Raw genomic sequence first — 20,862 nt, 5'->3', positions numbered from 1 at the left:
TTAAAGGAGACTTGAGGTCAAGCTGGAAACTTGCTACAGCAGCATGCACGGCAAGAAGTCAATAGCCGCAATTCTCGCTATGCGTTCTCTGCTCGAGATGCAACACATAGCATATTTTATTATATATCGATCAACAGATTGTGGTCCATTACATGCATGCATGCACACTGAACTACTGAAGCCTGGAAAATTAAAAAAGAACCTAGGAGGGCCCAAAACTTACAGGAAGCATAAACCCAACAGCCTTCACAATCTTTTTAGGAGGTTCCCTTTTCTTTACGATGGGTTCTACTCATTCCAGTGTAGTATCTCTAATCCTGCCTTAAAAACAGGGAACTGAAAAATATATGTGCCCCTTCTTTTTCCAGTTACTGGAACTCCAAATAAAAGGAAAGAAACAGGCACCAACACATCAATGTTTCATGTTAATAAATAAAATGGTCAATCATGTGGAAAATCACATCAGCCCCATCAGAGTTGCAAAAATAGGTCTTAACCTGCAACACAAGAGATAGAGAAGAAAGAATCAATTTTTCAGACAGTGAGAATTTGTATCTTTCCTTCAACCTAATAATATGTATCAGACTTGCTCATCGAGCGACCGATTGAATCGCAGTTTAGTTCTAGCATTGCAGCCTAGACAAATATCTAACTCATGTGGCAAATGATAGGCAGCTGCATTTGTTGGTAGCTATGCTGTCTCCCCCTTTTTCTAGAAGCAAAATGAATAAACTTACCAAGCCATGCAAGTTGAGTTGAGCTAAACCTTAAACCTTAGAGTTCACTGCTATAACGCATATGCACCAAGCTATCCTGAATAGGGCATAAAATGGAGCGCTTGCTATTTTTGTCACCAAGGACTGCATCTGTATTGGGCTGTGACAACCTACCAAATTAAATGAGAGCCTTTTCTATCTCGTTTGTCAGTGGAACCACTGATATCATCAGGTAGGCATCTATAGCATTCGAAAAATCAGCAATGCAAGCATAGCCAGTCTTGCAGTTAGCCACAAAATGATAATTTCTTCTCCTAAGTCATAAATGAACCTATTAGCTCTAAACATTTCTAATAAATTGTGAAGCTTAAGAAAACTAATTTAGCTCAAAGTTTTCAGTAGACAGATGCTAAAGAAACTTCACGGTGTAGCCTTTCAAAAGAAGGGATTTTTTTTTTGACTATGTCTAAACTAATCCAAGTGTAGTAAAGTTGTATCCAATAGGTAGCAGCAGACAGGAAGAATAAGAAACAAAAGGCCATGGGGTTGTAATACCTGAATGGTGCTATGAGCAAAAATCCTTTGTCTACTTTTCTTGAAGCTAACATCTACCCTTTCCCAAGGAATTCTATTCAGACTTTTGAGCATCACTTCTGAAGTTCAAAACAGGTTGATTCAATTAGAAAAAAAGACTGCCTTAATCTTCATGAAGAAATGGAACAACATTCAGATGTAATGCAGCATGAATACACTACATGACAACATTCTTACAACGATCCGCAAAAAAACATTCTTACAACGAACTACATAACAACAAAATTTCAGCTCCAATACAGAGATGGACCAGCCTAAAGACAGTCATTAGAAACATGAAATTTATGGTTTCTGCTGCCGGTTTATCAAGTCCTTGGACAATAAACAGCACATCATTGTAAAAAGTAAGATGCTAGTATAACTCCATTTTCTGTTCTAGTTTTGTCCTAATACAGAATTGTGGAGATATCACTAAAAAACCACTTGATAGAAGTACGTGCTTCTTTTATTCATGGATTAGATAGAAAGAGTTATACATGAACACGCAATAACTTGATTACATGTTTATCCATTGGTTTTCGATTTTCAATTAGTGAAGAAATTTCAGTATCTTACCTTCCATTTCACTTGTAGTTTTTGCCTGATAAATCATTGCATCCGAAAAATCAACATCCCGAGCCTTTGGTTTTTCCACGTATACAACATGTGGGTATTTACCATCATTTATAAAATCTTGTTTCTGATCCAAGGGAATTTTTCAAATATAAGAACCCTGTTACAAACAAAAGGTTAGCTAATAATGAAACATACCTTGGGAAGATCGTGTTGACACCGTATTGAAGACGTCCTCCAGCCAACAATGACTGAACATTTAGTCAAGGCCACAAAATCCAGTGGTTTCTAATTTATTTTAGTTAGTAAATAGATAGCCAATAGGTTTATATTGATCTCCTAAGTAAACACATTTGTGGAACAAGGATACAGTCGCTACAAACATTTGAGTAAACAACACATCTCTTGAAAGAACGCAAAGCTGATCTGCACATAGAAAAGAGTATACAGTGAAATAATCAACATTAAAATGTTCCTGTTTTTGTAAAACAAGGAGAGCTATCCTCTAAAAAAACAAGGAGAACTATTTCTATGGTGGAACATCTAAAAAACCATTTCTATGGCATACATGAAATGGAGATCACCGTAATCAGTAACCATCTGAAGAAGTAATGGTGGTTTCTCATCTTCAATGTCCTTTAGAAAAAGATGTTTTCCACTTCTCCCGGCAATCCAAGACATACGGAATGCCATCTTTTCCAATCTATAGGAACCACGGAGAAGGGGCATCTGCGTATAAAATCAATATGGAATCAACGACATCTGTAAATCCAGTCATTCTGCCAGTTTGCCACAGCGCCAGACCAGATTCACCCACTAGAACCAGTAAGCTACTATGCCAAAGATGGATATTAGTAAGAAAGCAACAAAATTGCACATTTAATACAAAGAGGATTAAAAATAAGTAGCACTAAGAGGTATGGTAGCAACGGGAACAAAATGGAGGCAAGAGCATCTTAAATTAGAACACCTACAAACACAGATTTAGTCATAGATTCCCAATTGCCCATAATATACAGAACTGAGTAATATGAACTTAAACATAAAGGTAAAACTGATGGTGGTGCACAATTTGAACAAAACCTGCTTGTGTGATCTTGTGCCAAGGTGTGGTGTTGCAACAGTTATGAAGTTCACCGGCTCCAAACCAGCAATTTTGCCTTGGCCGGTTGGTGGGTTGCTATGAGTATCAGTGGCATGCTTCTCATACTCTTCTTGATACTCTGTTTGTGTAGCTGTCTCATACAGTAAAGCAATGGCATATCTTGCAATCAATCCACCCAATGAGTGTGAAACAAAGGAGATCTTCTGTAATTCTGGTCTACACTCAACAACTGAAATCACCTAAATAAATAAAACATAGGTTAATTCAAAGGAAGAACATGAGAGAGAGAATAATAGATGAAACAACAGTGGGGGAATTCCCCACCTGAAATAACAAAGCTGTTATATTATTAAAGGAAAGATGAGAAAACAAAAATCTATGCAGATTTCAGATCTTTCAGGCTAGCTAAGCTTTGTCATATTAAAAGAAGTCGATAATAACTTATCAATTCTCACCTCCTCTGCTAATCTCCTTCCCATCACATCAACTCCATCGAGAGTTCGAGCTGCTGAGTTGCATCCACTGCCTGTGCCACACAATGAAAATTTCCCATTTACCATAGAGAATCAGTGGGAACTATGGATCATGTTCCCCAAAAGGGGATGCTCCATTAACAAAATTGTGAACTACCTAATTCTGAACTTTACACATCCAAACTACTGGTGCATTCCCCAAGTGAAACTGTAGTGTTGATGATAAATATACTTGAGCAAAAATTGTAAAATACTCTAGGTGGTGCTATTAAGTGGTGCTATTAAACTTACAGTGAACAACCACATCCTCGGGGTGCTTTTTGATGAAATGTTTTGCTGCATAACGCCAGTTTTCTGCACTGCATGGTAGAAAGGGCAAACCTTTAATTTCATTTATTTTGGAAATACATGTCAACACATTTTAGAACTGCATGCTAGAGTTAGCTTACACATCATAAGGTAAAATGGACGACTTTGCACATTGTTACATGTCTTGAACTGTTGAACACTTGCGTGACCTTCATTTTGTATGTAAGAATATACTTATACAAGTAATAACCTAACTAGCAATGTAAGAACCAAGAAACTAAATTGTGCAGTTTACATGTGTATCCGTGCTGGTTGTGACATTTCAAATGGACAGCATGAGACCAAGCAAGCATGCCTCACTTTATCACGTGGTTATATATGTAGTATTCATGTTACTGAACAAGTGACTTCTGGACCGAAAATTCCATTCAGATCTAAGCATACTTTTCATTTTTTCAAGTAACTGTTATGAAGGTTATTTTTTTTAAAGGTTGTTATGAACGTTATTAGTGGCAAATCTCAGGTTATTGATGTTCCTTTGGATGTAAATGCTTTGACAAGATTGAGAGCAACTTTTGTAGTGTGAAAATGTGATGCCTAGGTTTGAATCCTCTTGAGCTCTAACTGGGTGCTCATTCTTCTTAATTCAATATGCATCTCGGTCCTCTATGGTATCTATTTTTTCTATTCTTGAAATTGTATATAGGCCTGTATAAATTCCAACATCCCAGAAAGTATCAACAGAATTCTATCCCCTTAAGTACTAAACATGGAAAACAAAATGACCAGCATTTTTTTTAAGGAAAAGGTCATCGCCTCAGTACCATTCGAAGAATATAAGAATGTAACCCCGGTCTTACAACAGACGCTTATCATTCAGCACAGCCGCAAATGAATAAAAGAGAGCATTTCCTAGCCGTATATGCGGGGATTTTACTACATTTCAGACTTTATGTGATCATGACTATAGTTATATAGACCAGCGCATGAGAAATACGATCAGTTTATGATCCTGATGTCAATGCAATAGCGGTCGATCAGTATAACCTCCAATAAAAAAAGGGATTCATTTGAAATGCAATAGCGTTTTGTGGAATCGACTCGTCAAAGAAGGAGCTCGTGGAAAGTACTCGTAAGACAGGAAGGAAGAAAAAGCAGAGGACTAGAGGAGACCGGAAGATTCACCTGCCGACGATCCCATTGACCGTGACGACCAGGTGCGTCGGCACCGGCCTGCTGCCCACGTCTCCTTCGTCGGCGCCGGAGCCCGAGGGGCCCTCGTCGGCGGCGGACACCGTGAAGCACCCCGGCCGCGGCAGGCACGCCGCCTTCAATCCCCTCCTCCCCCTGCCTTCTCCCCACGCCATTCCTACTCGGATTAATTTGACTCGGCCGCGGGTGCTGGGGCTGGTAGCTTTATACTACTAGGTCGTTTAGGCCTTGAGAAGTCGCCATCGGACCTTTTCCACTCAGTGACGCGGGCGGGGCGGCGTGCGGTGGGTGCTGCTGATGACGCGAGCCGACGCGTGGCGCGGGAGCTCAACTGCCCACCGCCCACCTACGCAGCCGCAGTGGATCCCCGGCGTGCTGCCGCGGCGGCGGAATCGGTTGCTTTTGGGGTTTGCTTGCTTTTGTGGTGGGGGAGAAGGAGAGTTGAGTGGTGGATCACCACTTCAGTCGACAACCCGTGCGGCAGCTTTTACCTTTCCTCCGGGGGTTTTCTTCCTGCTTTCCTCCGGAGATGGGATCACGGATGCGTCGTCATAGCACCGCGAGCTGCAGGAGGGCCAGGGGGGATCGGATCGCACGGGAGGGATCTGGTGCAATCGGTCGGTAACACAAGACTTTAGCAGTTCCACTTGTACAGCACAGCAGTAAGATTGTAAGAATGAACAGAGAGGGACCATAAGAAATGTTCCAGATGTATTTATTTTTTAACCGGAATCCGAGGACTCAATCCATTGATTAAGAAGAATAGAATTGCCTACTTAATTAACGGAAAATCGGCCAAAAAACCGTCGTGGAACACGACCGCCCTAAGGACCACACTGACCGATCTGGCCACCCACACTCACTTCACGCACGCTGTCCAAAGAAGATCTTCGTCGAGGTTGCACGCAGAAGGCATCGTTATCACACAAACACTCTTCCTGAGCTGGCGACTCCGACTTTCTCCACCAACGTCCAAGAACGGAGACCTCTCAACAGGTATGCAAACTCACATCGGCCCATGCCAAACAATTGGCCACCCTCGCTAGCGAACAAAAGACGCCGATTCTGATGCTGAGCTTCTGAGGAGCAATATGCAAGGCTTGCGCCGAACAAGAATCCCAAAGATCGGACCACCTCGCACCAAGTCGCCGTCATCACACATCACTCCTCTGAGCTGGCGACTCCGACTCCCCAACAACAAAACAAAACCAAACTTGGAAAGCCAACGGACACGTCGGAAGACCGACTAACAAAACCATCGCCACAGCCCAACTTCTACTCAACACCATCGTTGCTGCCACAAAAGCCGCTAACGGACACCCACACGGCACAACCAGCAACCACAACTCCCTCCAGCCGGCGTCGGCTCCAAAGACAATGCCTCCAAGGAGGGGAACGGCGCGGGGCGTCGTCATCGTCCGGTCCACGACTAAACCTAAGGTTTCCCTTAGAGCACGACCCACAGGATAAGCGAAGAAACACCACATCACAGCAACGTCTTCAAAAGGGAAACGGCGCCCGCAGGCGTCGCCGGCTCTGGCTTGCGACCAGAGAAAGCTTCCGCACGATGTTGATGCACCTTCCACCACCCAAATACCGGCCAGCCACCAAACTGCAAGCAACAACGAAGGAGCCAAGGCGGACCAGTCGCTGCTGCAGCCCACCAAGCCCATCGCCGCCGTTCGGAGAGCGACGTCGCCGGCCACCACAGCGACGCGAAACCGCCACCAGCCACAACGGACCCATCCGAACTAGATCTGGCCCTCATCGGCACAAACCAAGAAGAGGCCCACCTGGCCGCCACCGCAATGTCTTCCTGCCACCGGCCGCCGCCGCCGCTGCAAGCACGCCCGACAGCAGCCCCAACGGGCAGCCACAGTGCCCAACCTCACCATCTGCCATCATGGCGTCGGGCCGCCGAAAGAGCCGCCGGCGACCGTGCGCGCCAGCCCTCTGCGCCCATCCGCCGCCTCGTGCCGCGCCACCAACTGTTGCCGAAGCACGCTAGCGTCGCGCCGCCCGCCGCTGCCGGAGCAAACCGCTGCGCACCTCGAGATCTGCCGCCACAGCACCAGGAGATAGCCCTGCCGCCGCCGGCTTCCTCTGGCGACGGCGAGGGGAGAGGAGGACCTGGGTGGGCGGGGGCGGCAGCGGCAAGGGTTTCGCCCGAGCCGCCCCCGAGAGCGACGCGGGCACTGGGTTTACCGACAGTTGCATCATTGGATTTGAAATGTTCTAGATGTCTGTTCACAACCAATTTTGGCTTACAAATAAAACTCCACCGGAAGTTCCGGATGATAAGCCGGAAGTTCCGCATATTCCTGGAGAGTAACAGAGAGCACCCGGAGGTTCACCCGGAGGTTCGGTCGGAAGTTCCGCATATTCCTGGAAGAGTAACAGAGAGCACCCGAAGGTTCGGTCGGAAGTTCCGGTGCTGGAAACCGAAGTTAAAAACAGAGAGAAATAGTCATTAAGATCTACTCGGATGGAAAATCCATAAACATGAAAGTTCTTCGTTTTTTGGAGACGAATAACTTTGCTTTTGGAATCGTTGCGATCCGAGGTCGTTTACTACCTCAAAACTGGATCGGAAGGTGTAGCCAGATTTTGGACCGAACAGTTTTGGAAAGTTCGGGTCCAACCTTCCGAATTAGACTCAAATTAGGGTTTTGGACGTGAATCCAAGTCCTTTTCTTGCGCGGGAAGTCCAGCCGCCCTTTATATACATGAGGGGTGACGGCCGATTGAAACAACACACACAATCGCAAAAACCAATCTACAAACCTATCACATCATATTCTTTGCTTATCGTTCATTGTCGTTCTTCAAACAGGCGAACTGACCTAGGGCAGCCCATTGCCGCCGTGCGTCCAGACGGGGTCCCTCCTAGGCGTGTGGGGTTTCGGGTTTCAAAAGATCTCGCCGGCTGTCTTGCATATCGCGCTTCCGGCGAGGCTCCTCCGGCGACGTGTCTTGCGTATCGCGCTCGACGCCGGAGGTACACGTGACGTGTTCGTGTGCGAACAATGTCGTCTCCTCAATGTTAATCGTTTGTCACCATTGATTTATGCGATTTGACTGCCCATTTCGACTTTGCTGAAACGATTTCTCCGTGTTCGCATCAGGCGACTTGTTGATAAAACCATTTCGAGCGCACAGTCAGGCGTACAGGCGCCTCAAGTGCTAGCTAGGAATGAAACATTCAGAGATTCAGAGTCCACCACACACGTAGGCTTTGTTCCAAATCTAGAAGGGCGTGTGTTTGAAACAAACCACTAATTTCAACCAAGTTTACTAATTAGGCCGGGTCACTCCTTTCATCTCTAGAAGCGGACGGACAATTTCGACCTGTTGGCTGCTGCATCTCCATTAAGACGTCTAGTATATCATGGTTACCAATTTCTTACGGAACCTGATGAACGCGTCCACGTAGCGGTCTAGATGACCATTCCTTGTAAGGCTCCACTTTTTTTTGTCCTTGTTCCATCTAAAACCTTTGTTAAAAGGAGATGCATATGCTTGGAGGCGAAAATAAGCTACTATACATGAATACAAGTTTTCATAACATAGATTATAAGTTTATAACTCAACGGGTCTCACTTTGAAAATGCGAAGCCAAGTTAGTGCTCAGCGATCTTCACAGCAACAGGCTCACTGCAATACGGGCAGTTCCCAAACAGAACATCGAACGACCTGTAAAACACACATAAAACTTGTAAGGAAACAATCTCATCAAAGGATGCACCAATGCATCTGGAATGAAAATAATGGCTTTAGGAGTTCCTCATTTTGACATACTGCCTTGTTGTAGTAATCGTACACAACCAATCTCTCAAACACACAGAGTGGAAAGCTCTGTCACAGCTGGAGTTTTCACATGTGTAGTCCGTTGCGCATCCGCTGTCAGTCCCCAGTTCGTCATCTTCAGGAGCAAAGACAAGAATTGGGTCAGCTAATACGTTACAGGCAGAAAGGTCCAGAGGCAGAATAAATCAGCTCACCAATAGGCAGATGGGTGGCATAACATATCCCGCAATCAGCTTGCTGGTCATCTTTGATGCTGACAGAAGGGGGCTGTGGCAGTTCAAAATCTAAGACGGTTGACAGGTTTTCATGGAACTTCTTGTCTGCAGTCCTAGTAAAAGAAAAGAAAAAATATGTATAACACCTCATCACATGACCTCTAATGTAACTAGAGAAATTTCCCTTATGCACTCCTAGTTTAATATTACAAAAAAGATACTTATATCAACAGAACTACCATATACAGGTTACAAAATATTTTTCTATTGTACTGTAGGAAGCCTGAGAACATACCATCTTTTACGATTTTTTCTCCAATTCTTTATCAGCCTTTCCAGTTTCCCATCTGTGCCCAGGAAGCGGCACCTGGATATTTTTTGTTTATGATTAATGATGATGAGCTTGCCTTGATGAACAAACTTAACATCTGAGCTTACTCTGGTAAGGAGCTGGGCTTGTGTGCATCAACATGCAGTAATATATAGCAATCATCACCTAATGGTACAAGGCAACATATGATGTTTTAAGCAACAATAGAAAAAGAAAACTGAAACACCCATTATTAGGTCAAACAAATAAGTTAAATTACCCAAAGCAATACGACGATGAGACATAGCATAGCTCGGCTTTGTTGGATCAACAACCCAAAGGGCCTTATCGATGTCATCCATTGTACACCAGTAATTTTGCAAATTCTTCAGGTGCTGATTGCATACACATAACATACAAAATTAATAGATAATAAACCATGGATAAGCAGTTCAGAAGATTGTATTAAAGAACAGAGGAAAACATTATCTTCATCAACCTCTTGGAATTGGCAGACAACATCCTTCAGTCTTGAGAGTTTTGACCACTGTAATTTTGGAAGACAAGGAACATCCTGTAAAACTTATATGATGTTATAGCATCTATGGTCCTTCCGAAATATCAGACACTGAACACTATCATGAAAATAAGTGCAGGCAGACACATTGCCAATTTGATGAAATGTACCGCGGAAATTGAAGGAGGACATGCAGGATAATTCATGGGCAGTGTGACCTCCAGTAAATGTTGTCGTCCTTGCTCATCCCTGATCAGAGACAACACAAGGGATAAGTTCATATGACAGTCATGAAATTTAAGAGAGGTCCTAGAAACATTGCATACATGAGTCCAGGGACAGTTCTACAAAGGGACAAGTTTTTTTTTTCCAGAAAAAACTTAAGTACATATGTATAATTCACAGCACACCATATATACATCAAATAATTCAGAACATCGTAGTAAACAAACTCAGCTCATTGCCTAACTTTACGTCCTCCATTCCCTACCTCAAATTCTGCTCCCTCCAGCCAAGATTAACAATCAGGGCTCACTATGCTCCTCCTCCTCCGAACTCAAAAGCGAATTCCCAAAAAACAAATGAGCAAAGGGCCCAAGAGGGAAACCCCTGCCTCCAATCGCTGTCTCACAGCAAGCCAGCACCTGGGAGCAGGGCAGGGCACGGTAGCTCAAAAGGGCGACTGCGATGGCTCTATGCCACCAAGCAAGGGCCGCAAGCTGAGGGAACAGTTCTGCAGGGAGCGCCTAGACAGCTGGGACGTACGCTCATTGCTGTGCGAGGGCGACCATACAAGGCATCGACCTGCCAGGCTGCCGGCGAACTGAAACAGGCAGTGCCATCACGGTAAGCTGGAGAGAGTGTTGTCACGGACCTTTGAGCAATTATGTACAACCAATGTTTGAGTGTTGGCTCCTCCGCTGCATGCGCGTGATGGAATCAACCTATGCAAGCTATTCCTCAAAGTTATTCGCAGAAGATATCATGTCAATCCCACCATAACAATGTATCAAACCCCCGAGCTTGCTTTAGCCAGTTGTTCATGCGCTATCTCACCCGAAAACAGTATTTCGATCCAAACCATCAACACAGCAAAATGCATAATCAGCTCGGGAAAACGTCCAGCAGACTACCGTCTGTTGCAGCACACATGCAAGAAATCCTTACATGACGCGGAAGGCGAGGCAGGACACACCGTCATCACCAGTGGCGGTCACCAGCCGCCCCCACCCGACCTCTTCGATCTGCGAACACGAAACGATGGCGCGAGAATGATCGGCTACACTCGGCGCGGCATTTCGTCGAGCAGGTGGTGTACCTGCGCGAACACGGAGCTGTAGAACGCGGGCGGCCTCCGCGGGCGCGGGGGCTCCGCTTCCTCCTGGAAGTTTTGCGGAGGAGCCGAGCGAGCTTCGGAGTCGCGCGAGATAGTGGTCGGCAGCACCATGGCTCGAGCGTCGAGAGGACCAACCGCCGCCGCGCGCGTCTCTGTTTGTTTTTTTTGAGAGAGAGAGGGGAAGAAGAGGAAAAAGAACACATAAGTTCTGGGCTTCCGAGCTGGCCCAACAGTTTAGTCGTGGCCTGTTACATTTACAGCATTGGTCCCGATGAACCGCTGAGCGAAAAGCCACGGCCCACGCGCAAGGCCCGACCCTGGCGACGGTACAAATTCACGGTCCACTCCGCTATATCCCCCTGCCGACGGTTGATTGCCCATGGCCGCGCCGTCCCCCTCTTCGCCGCCGCACCGCAACGACGGCGATCCAGGTCGCGGCCGGCGCCGGAACGCGAGGTACGTACGCCTGTTCGCTCTCTCCATTTTCGTTGTCTCTTTGCCTGCCGATCGGAACCTTTCCTCTGCTGTGCCACATAACCCACGCCGCCGTTGCCGGCAATTAACCTAGTAGTATGGAGTACGTAAATTTTGACATGCTGGAAGAGTGGTAGCACGGAATCGGAGATTTTGTCTTGATAGACCGATTTTAGATTCCGAAGAAGAGCATCGCCCCCCGTAGCAGCGAACAGGGGTATAGGAGATTTGGCGATTGCTGGGTTCGAAACTGGAGCAGGATCAGTGTTAGATGCCATGGAGTCTATGTAGGTGAGTTGAAAGTTTGTTAAGCTCCCGTCAGCTGAGTTGCACATCGCTATCATGGAACTGCATATATAATCTAGTAAATGTATAAGCACCTAAATTCATTGACCTGAAACTGGTCTTTGAGCCCTCTTTGATTCACATGATTTCTGAAACAATGTAGGACTGTGCAACAGCATGGCCTCTTGAATTATATACAAGGTTGGAAAGATAGAAATTGGCACGACATGTTTTATTACACAAAAGGCAAGGGGGGAACCCATTGAACATATGATTTATTTATTTATTTTTACAAGAGGTATGACTCATGGTAATTAGCGTTTCAAATTGAGTGGAAAGTTGTTCATTGGAGTACATAATTTAGTTTTGTTGTGATCCTACAAATCAAACAACCTCTATATTAAATATATTCTATGGCTGAGAGTTGAAATCCTACAATTCTTTTGAACCGTTAGTAGTTCGGGTATTCAGACGGTTTGCAACATGACACTTAATTTGACCCTCTTGAATTGCCTCCAACCAAGCGGCCGGCCAAGAAAGTAAGCAGAAAAAAACTTCAGAACGCCAGCAAGGCAGCAACCAACATCAGTAGACATGGAATAAGTTAAATCGATGATTGTACTTGCCAGAACTAGCTGACCAGAATGGGCAGAAAGTTGCTAGCTAGAGATCAGCATGCAAATTATTCAAACATGCACGTAGCCGGGCATGTAGCAACAGGCCAACACTAGTCCATATAGTTTCGCGTCAATCGCAATAAGCCACACAAAAGCGAAGTGAGTCCACGCATAAATGATACGCCAGTACATAACATAATTAACAAAATAAGCATACGGCATCCTTCCAGCGCGCATGCGGGCACACACAGACTCAACTAAGCTTGGATCATCTTCGGTCCCAAGTGCTTCGTCAGCATAAGGGACTCACGGCCATTGGAGCCGATCGTGGCCATGGCCAGAGAATGAGGGCTAGCAGACCTACCCGAACCTGTAGAGCCCACCATCGTTGATGAAGTGGCCGTCCATGTAGAAGGCTGCGTTTGGGGGATGGTACCCATCCATCATCACGAACTGCATCTCGTCAGACGGCTTCCAGTGGCGCTTCCTCTGGTTGATGAACCAGTTGTTGATCTGCTTCAGGTCAAGGCCGGTCGACTCGGCCAAGGCCACCTTCTGGCTCTCCTGCTCGATTAAAGCAAAACATTAAGTTGCGAAACTAGATGGTGCTTTTAAAAAATATCCTATATTGGTTGTCACTATAACATAACAGTGACGTAAATAGAATCTTTGTACACTATGGTGCATATAAAAATCAACAACAAAAAATGTTTGGCTAAAAGTTCTAAAAAATGTTCAGAATATTAATGCTAGAAGTGGAGGTCGTGATTTGGCAACTCGGGAAGATATGTATACCGAGGGGTATGGCCATTTGTAGTGCATTTCCCACCAGCTGAGGAGCTGCTGGCGAGCATCCTTAGGGAGCTTCCCTTTCTTCTTCTTCTTTGACAGCTCTTGCTTGAGGGAGCTCAGGTACCCACTGTACTTCTTCAGGAGATGGTGCTTGAGCTCCTGGTCCACACCATGCGCATCAATCTCAGGAAGCTCTGTCTCTCCTCCGCTGCCTTCTTGATCTTCTTCAGAAGAGCCTTAAAAGTACACATACCAAATGGATTTGTTAGTAAATGTTATACAAGAGATATGATGTGTTAGTAAATATTATACAATAGATAGGATGTAGAATCATCACAAAGCTAGATAGGATTAAGATTCTAGGTACACTAAGCTGGTACAGAATTACAGTTGCTCATGAGATTAGACAAGAATAATTAACTAGACCCAATAGATAAAAAAAATAACAGTTCTAATAAAAGAGAGAATGCCATCATGGAATCAGGGAAACATGAACTAGCTAGTGCACAAGTGAAAACTGAAATAACAGGGACTAATCTGCAGGAGTTCAGTTTTGGGTACTTATCAAGTAACATGCTGGAAAGTATACCACCCACGAAGTTTACAATGTTAAGCTTATTGTGTATGATAGATCATAATCTGTCTATAAATAAGTTGGTCATGTGTTTGTATTTACGTGCTGATATAGGAAGGTATGGTGAGAATTAATCTCTAAGCATAAGGACTTCATCTATTTTTTATTCAGAAAATGAAGTCAAGGATGATATCAAGGTCATATAAGCTCAATAGTATAATTTTGGCAGAATGTGTTGTCATGTAGCAATACACCGGGCATTTAGCTAGTAAATCTAGTTTTTTGTGAAAAACATTTTAAAGTGCCATGTATAAGGGCTGAATGGTGACCCCATTACAAGCTATAATGACTAATTAAGTAAAAGATTTAAATTTTCTTTCCAACTTTTTAATTGTTTAGGACAAAGTTGAGAACAATTCAACAAATCTGAATGAACATTTTAACCATCAAGCATCATGTGGATTTCCACAAACATTTGTAAGAGACATGTCGAATGAGAGTTGACATTTCCTTGCAAACAAAGTTAATTTCTACTTAAATTCAACATTATGTTCAATAGTGGCCTTAAGCTTTTGCTACTCAATCATCTATTACTTAACTAAATATAGGTCTCATGTTTAGAGATGCAAGTGGACACCCCCAATGAGGTTTCTTGGTTGAGAAACCACTTCCAATTAACTTAATTGGTGGTTCACTGTCTATACATGTCACTGATTTTTTGCCAAGCAGATGGAGAAGGTTGCATCAATAGGTCGGCTCAACCAAACCCACTTACATCTCTAGACAATTGGCGTTACGGTGAAACTTATTTAATTGTGTGGTCAATCTCTGAAGGGAATTAACTCAGACCTCACCTTTTTTAGGTGCTTGCTTGCAACACCTTCCGCATGGAGATCCAAAAAAAGGAAAATAAAATACGATGAACTAATTTTAGTAACGTTCACACGATATGAATCGACCTCCCACATAGTTTCAAATCCATACTAGATCCGTAAATTGAGAAACAAAAGAAAAAGAAAAAATCAGCTGGGTATAATAGCTGTATTGTGAACAGTGTAATTTTTTAGTATTCATAACGGAATTCTACTGTTTTATATTTTGAAGATGCATCAAATATGGATTTCAAATTTTGTGCAATGGTAGATGCAAGTTTTGTAAATATTATCAATGTTTCTTGATTCTTTCGTAACGAATTCTCGATAAAGATTGTCCGATTCGCATGTTATAACCCACCTATAAAGGGTAGGCCGCATACTGCTCCCACCAATCCTAAATTCTTGTCGTTGTTTTGGTGCAAATTTGAACTAAAACAACAACAAGAATTTAGGATCGGAGGGAGTAGTTCCCAACCTTGATTTCATATGTCCAGAATAGTTTGTAGATTTGCCATCAAAAAATATTTCATCTTAAATGTAATTTTACAACATATATTATTATAAATACTCCATACATTTAACAGTAACACGAGTATACCTTATGATGATCCGGCAAATTGTAAGTTGTTGCCGATGTTCTCATTTTTTTACAGAATTTGGTTATGTTTATATGTGGGGTATCACTTGTTCTATGTAAGCTTTATTTTGCATCTGTACAAGTTCAGAGGTAGTCAATGTCTTATGGCATGGTACTGACCTAGTCACCTAGACTCGTTAGAAAGTTTAGATACATGACTTATGAAAAAGACATAACCAGTGTAAAAAGAAACTGAAGAATCATCTGCAACTTTTTCAAAAAATATAAAGCCCTTGCTAAATCAAGTAGCCTTAGGATTTGTGCAATTTTTTTTCGTTTCATGAACCATAGATTCACACTTCTACAAATAAGATTCTAAGGCACCATAAAAATCACCAGTATTTATTAATTAACAGATTTGCATAAGAAGGATAGTTTAATTTTGTGTCAATGTGTTAGGAGTTATTTTATCTATAAAATGTATGTCTTAAAACCACCGCCAACTCCCTGAAAATCATTTATAACTAGTGACTATGTATATATATCCCTCCAACGATTACCCACCAGATCAACAATATATATAAGTAGTCTATGTGGAATATCGGTAGGCAAAACCACGCCCTCAAACCATGCCACTGATGTATATCATAAACTTGTTATTGCACACAACCCAGCTTTTTGAAGAAAACAGGCAGCAACAGACAGTTTGCATGCATTGTCGAATAAAACATAATAATGGACTAGACGTGGCACTGTTTACAGAACTTGGACATGGTATTGCATGCTGTAATGTCATCAACCATGGACACAAGCAAAATATTATGGCTTTATTCGCCTGGCATTAGTGTGTTACCCAAATAATAAACACAAAACACCCAAAGGAGAATCTGCTTGTCAGTTGTCACCTACGAATCACAGGATGGATGAACAATCTGTTAATGACATGCAGGTGAAAGTATCAAATCGTCAAGTCATGCACGTTTTTTTCCCAGTTGCATTGTCTTTTCCAGTGACGTTCCAATGCAAAATCAGTCAGCTCTTTATCCTTTTGTTTTCTTTTGGTTGCTTTTTACTACCAAGCAAGTTTCAGTATCTCTTTTGGCCTTACCTCAAGACAAACGGAAACTCGTGATATCTGTGTCCCCTGCTTTTGCATGGCCTTGAAAGAATGCATGCAACCAAGAATCTTGGAGTACAGGTGCAACATCAATCAGGAAAAAGTATTGTTGTTTTCTGATTAACTTCGCTCTATATTTTTAGCTCCTATTAACAGGAGATATAGTAGCTTAATTAGGATGGCATCTTGCCCTTGTTTTAGTGAGATTTCAGTTAAACTTGTGAGATAAGGCAGGCAAACAAATTCATATTTCTTCTGTTGAGAAAACATAAAAGACATGTAGAGGAGAACACCTGTAGAGACGTATTGTCTACCAACTTGGTATATATAGGACAAAGAACAATTGAACTCGAGAAGAAATATGAGTTGACGTCTGAAAAATGCAGTCGGGGTTGAACTTAGGACTTGCCTCGGGAAGCATCCAATGTTTCATGACCGCCATTATTTATGAGAGAGAACAGAGAGAAGGCTGTCACAAAATACAGCAACATGTCCGGCCAGTCTAGCTATATATACTATACTCTACGGATAATAACTTGCATGCATATAATATTGGCAAGGAGATCACACAAGCAATGCTGGAGATCTCACATCAAATAATGGTGCCAGTGCACTGGCTTAACTGTTTCTATGGTTCTCGAGGCACACACACACAGACCAGTCTGCTGTCCATGCCATGCCACTGCTGGTCAGAAGACTCAGAAACACACAAAGAACTAAGCCAAACCACATATGCTATTTACTCGTCTGTCTACCTACGCATACTATAACTGAAAATATCATTCCATATATTAATTAGTTCAATTTACCAAAGGAATGGGCTGAAGAACTGTGAGGTGTTCATATAGTAAATCTTAAGGCACTATTGATCTACCACATCAGATGGCAGCTAGCTAGCTTCATCCCTGTCATCGTGTGGCATGGAAGATGGTAGCACTGCTAGCACCAGTAGTGCAGCCAGCCCTGGCCTGAGTAAAATTTCTGAACAACTGTGTGGTAGTACTAGTTACTATAGCCTCGTGATAGGTCATTAGAAAGGCCCCTGGCATGCATCGTCATCTCGGCACACCTGATGTGTGCATATTAAAATTAGCAAAGACTAAGAACACCTCTCTCTGACCCCTTGCATGCATGCATCTACATGCACATCTGGAAGATCGATCAGACCACACCCCGCCCCAGGCACCAGAGATTCTAGGACAAGAGGTAGCTGCATACATTTCTTGAAGGGGGGAGAAAGATGACAAGAATGTTGTGTTCTGGCTTTGCGTGACAGATGGGGGATGAGATGAGATGAGCCTCTCTCTCTCCCCCCTCTCTCTACATGTGTGTGTACTTGCTCCACTGACATACGGCAGTGAGACTCCTCGGCCTTGCACTGTTGGGTTGAACAGTGCGGCCTGTCCTCTTCCCCAAAACCCTAGAGACGAAGGAAGGACCGAAGGAAGGAGAAAGGCTGGTTTCCATCATGGGGAAAAGATGGCCGAAGCAAGAACCACTCGGGGTCACATGCACATGTTCTTCCCGAAAGGGAATCGATATGTATTCCAAGAGGAGAGTATATTATAGATTGCAAGAATTAAAAAGTGTGTGAAATAGACTAGAATGGCGATCTTAATTCGTGCGGCTCATTAGCAGAAGTAATCATCATAGTGTACGGTTGGTGATTCCTGGGAGACATTGGGATGAGGAGGAGGTGTGAATAACCGGAGCTGCTGAGCACTGATGTGAGTAGAGCAGAGGACAATTCCTTTCCAAGAGAAGAAAAGATCCATGGATGTCCCCCAGGTAGAAGAATCCCACGTATGCTCCGCCAGGAGAAGCAAGCGGCCGCAGGGAAGAATCTTTTGGGGGGCAAAAAAACCTTTATGAGGAATGCTCCGACCATTAGAACATCAAGAACACCAGACAACCATTCGTGCGCACAGTTTTGCACATGCATGCACAATCATAAGACGCAGGAGAAAACAATAGAAATAAAATTAAGGAAATTGTGCCAAGAATGTTCCACACTTCTATGGGACTACTATGCGCAACAAGAAAGAGAGGAGCAAGAAAGAAAATGTAAGATCAATGACCAAGAGAGGAAATCATGGAGGAACGATGGCCGGCCGGCGGCTGTTTTCTTTACCGGAGGAAAGGATATTGCGCAGCGATCTGCCGTTGATGGAGAGCGAGTTGAGCTGCGACTCCACCCTCCTCAGGAACTCCATGGCCTCCTGCAGCGGCCGGGTCAGCTCCTCCCGGTACTTGACCAGCATCTCGCTGTACGCCTCCTGCAAACAAAGCCGGCCGGGAAACATGATAGCACACGGGTCTTACTAGTACATCCAAATTAAGGAAAGACAAATCGATGGGTTTAGCAATTAGGTAAGCTTGTTCACCATGAACTGGTCCAGCTCTGGCTCCGTGGCGGCGGCGAGGCCACCGAGCCCGGCCCTCTGCCGTAGCTCCAGGTCCCGCGCCACCGCCGACATCCTCTCCGACACCTCCGGCGGCGCCCCCACCTGCAAGCACCCACGTCCGTACCACAGCTCAGTTCAGCACAACTGCACAAGTACTGACACTAACAAACAAGGCAAGAAAACATGCATGGACTGTAGCTGCCATGGAAATTTGGAAAGGCAAGCAAACCATGCATGCTTCACGTTTTGACATGAGATGTAGGATAAACTTAAGGAGATGCTGGTCGAATAGTGAAGAACAGCTTGCCTTGAGGCAGTCGAGGTAGGCGGCGAGGAGGGAAGGGTAAATGGGGTGGGAGATGATCTTGGCCTTGATGGCTTCAACATCGGCGGCGTAGGGCTCCTTGGCCTTGGCGCACGCGTCCAGGAGGCTGCCGTTGGCCAGCTGCAGCACGGGGTTGCCGTGGCTGGGCGCCGCCGTGTTCAGGGAGAGCGGGCTGGGCGCCAGATAGCCTTGATGCTGCTGCTGCTGCTGAGGCGGGGGCGCGACGACGGCGCTGAGCGAGGAAGAAGACCATGGGAGGTGGCCGTGGCCATGGCCGCTGGCGCCAAGCCCGAAGTGGTGCGCGGTGATGTCCTCCATGGGAGACAAGCCCGGGGCTTATTATTATCTGATCTCTGGTGAAGTCGTGGTGCAGCGACCGAGCTCTCCGGGAGGTCACACACACACTGACTGTCCCCGAGCTAGCTCCTGCGGCGGAAAAGGAGACGGATTGATCGAGCTTTGAGGTGAAGTTCTTGGGCGGAGAGAAAGAGGAAAAGGGTTTGGGGAAGGAGGAGAATACTCACCTGGCCTTGCCTTGAGCTATAGCCTTTTCTCTCTCCCTGGCTTCCTCCCTCCGCTTAAGATATCATTAGAGAGAAGGAGAAGGGGAGGAAGGAAAAGCTGGAGGCCAATACCTACATGTACGCCTGCCTTTGGAGAGAGAGACAGTGTAGTGTAGCGTGGTGCGGCGTTGTAGCTAGACCTGTAGTACCGTGGAATGGTGTTGTGTGCCTGTGGGGTTCTCTTTTTGGGGGTCAAATCAAAGGCTGGCTTGGAGTGGCTTTGTAGGGAATTTCTGTAGATCGCCAGTGGAGACGAAGCTGGACTTGTTCTTCTGAAAACCGATGGGCGCAGCCAGGAGCGGTAGCTCGTAGTGCTCCATCCAGGATACGCTATACTTAATTGTATCTAGATTGGCACATACGTAAACGTGTTCGACATGAACGTGTTCTTTCTTGTTTCACAGTGGATCCTAGGCTCATAGCTACAGATCTCCTCTTTGTGACTTTCAACACGAATCGTCGCCCCTGCCCAAACGGTCGTGCAGGACGCTTAATTCAATATTATGTGATAAATTTATCCTAGTTGATTTTTAAAAAAATAAACATTATGTAGACTTAACATGCATGTTAAGTACAAATGAAATTTTGTTACCGGCTGATATGTTTTTCCGAATTAAAAGGGGTACCAACCGATATGTAATTTATGAACCATTATTACCCGTTAGCATAAGCGGTCAACAATAATGTAATTAGCAGTTAAGCAAGTCCAAACGATATACAGACGTCTCTTCATATACCAAAAGACATCTTTGCTCATTCGGTTTAACGGAAAACAAAATATAGGAAAAGTAAAAAACATAGAATTGTGATAGGTGGCTCTTGCCATTCCAAGAGCATCTTCAGCAGGTTTCCTAAAACTGGATTGGAAGTAAGAGAGAATGTTTTTTGGAAAAAAATTGGTTCTCCGGCAGGTTCTCTAAATTTCATTCCTTGTTTCTTTTCATAAGTCACAGTGACACGCAGGACCCATCTGCCAGTGACACAGTTCTTCTATTCTCTTCTTCTTCCTCCTCTCTCCAATCCCGACCCCATCTTCCGCAAATTCGATTCCATCTACACGCCTGCGCTGTCCGCGTGCCCTGCCACCGCCGCGCGTCTCCTGTGTTGCGAGC

At 44.4% G+C, this 20,862-nt stretch overlaps 2 protein-coding genes across 2 annotated transcripts; both read right to left on the bottom strand.

Annotated features, from left to right (window-relative positions):
- Positions 1 to 62: 62 nt before the first annotated feature.
- Positions 63 to 11,314, bottom strand: LOC100839769. The gene is given in 20 exon segments (XM_024456706.1): positions 63 to 497; positions 1,272 to 1,369; positions 1,866 to 1,989; positions 2,061 to 2,113; positions 2,233 to 2,288; positions 2,431 to 2,591; positions 2,946 to 3,206; positions 3,423 to 3,493; positions 3,732 to 3,799; positions 4,935 to 5,170; positions 8,603 to 8,654; positions 8,760 to 8,883; positions 8,963 to 9,096; positions 9,279 to 9,350; positions 9,422 to 9,479; positions 9,574 to 9,688; positions 9,793 to 9,867; positions 9,981 to 10,059; positions 10,978 to 11,068; positions 11,071 to 11,314. Coding segments are annotated over 20 exon segments (2,187 nt in total). The 5' UTR covers positions 11,258 to 11,314; the 3' UTR covers positions 63 to 425.
- A 1,180-nt stretch (positions 11,315 to 12,494) lies between these two features.
- Positions 12,495 to 19,872, bottom strand: LOC100843507 (homeobox protein KNOX3). The gene is made up of 6 exons (XM_010232284.3): positions 19,712 to 19,872; positions 19,170 to 19,613; positions 18,842 to 18,964; positions 18,589 to 18,733; positions 13,318 to 13,550; positions 12,495 to 13,086 (listed from the first exon to the last, which is right to left on the bottom strand). Exons 2-6 carry the CDS (start codon positions 19,503 to 19,505, stop codon positions 12,883 to 12,885), a joined length of 1,041 nt encoding a protein of 346 aa, XP_010230586.1. The 5' UTR covers positions 19,506 to 19,613; positions 19,712 to 19,872; the 3' UTR covers positions 12,495 to 12,882.
- Between the last annotated feature and the right edge of the window lie 990 nt (positions 19,873 to 20,862).

Source organism: Brachypodium distachyon, chromosome 1 (genome assembly GCF_000005505.3).
Source record: "Brachypodium distachyon strain Bd21 chromosome 1, Brachypodium_distachyon_v3.0, whole genome shotgun sequence".
Taxonomy (NCBI): domain Eukaryota; kingdom Viridiplantae; phylum Streptophyta; class Magnoliopsida; order Poales; family Poaceae; genus Brachypodium; species Brachypodium distachyon.
Note: the sequence above shows the minus strand (reverse complement) of the source record. Positions and strands in the feature narration are given on the sequence as shown.

What these genes read in the sequence shown, in the direction of transcription:
- LOC100843507 (XM_010232284.3), bottom strand. Translation starts at nt 19,505, where the DNA reads ATGGAGGACATCACCGCGCACCACTTCGGGCTTGGCGCCAGCGGCCAT. An exon ending in GCGCAATATCCTTTCCTCCG is followed by an intron (nt 13,551 to 18,588) that starts GTAAAGAAAACA and finishes TGTACTTTTAAG; the next exon opens with GCTCTTCTGAAGAAGATCAA. An exon ending in ACAAATGGCCATACCCCTCG is followed by an intron (nt 13,087 to 13,317) that starts GTATACATATCT and finishes TTAATCGAGCAG; the next exon opens with GAGAGCCAGAAGGTGGCCTT.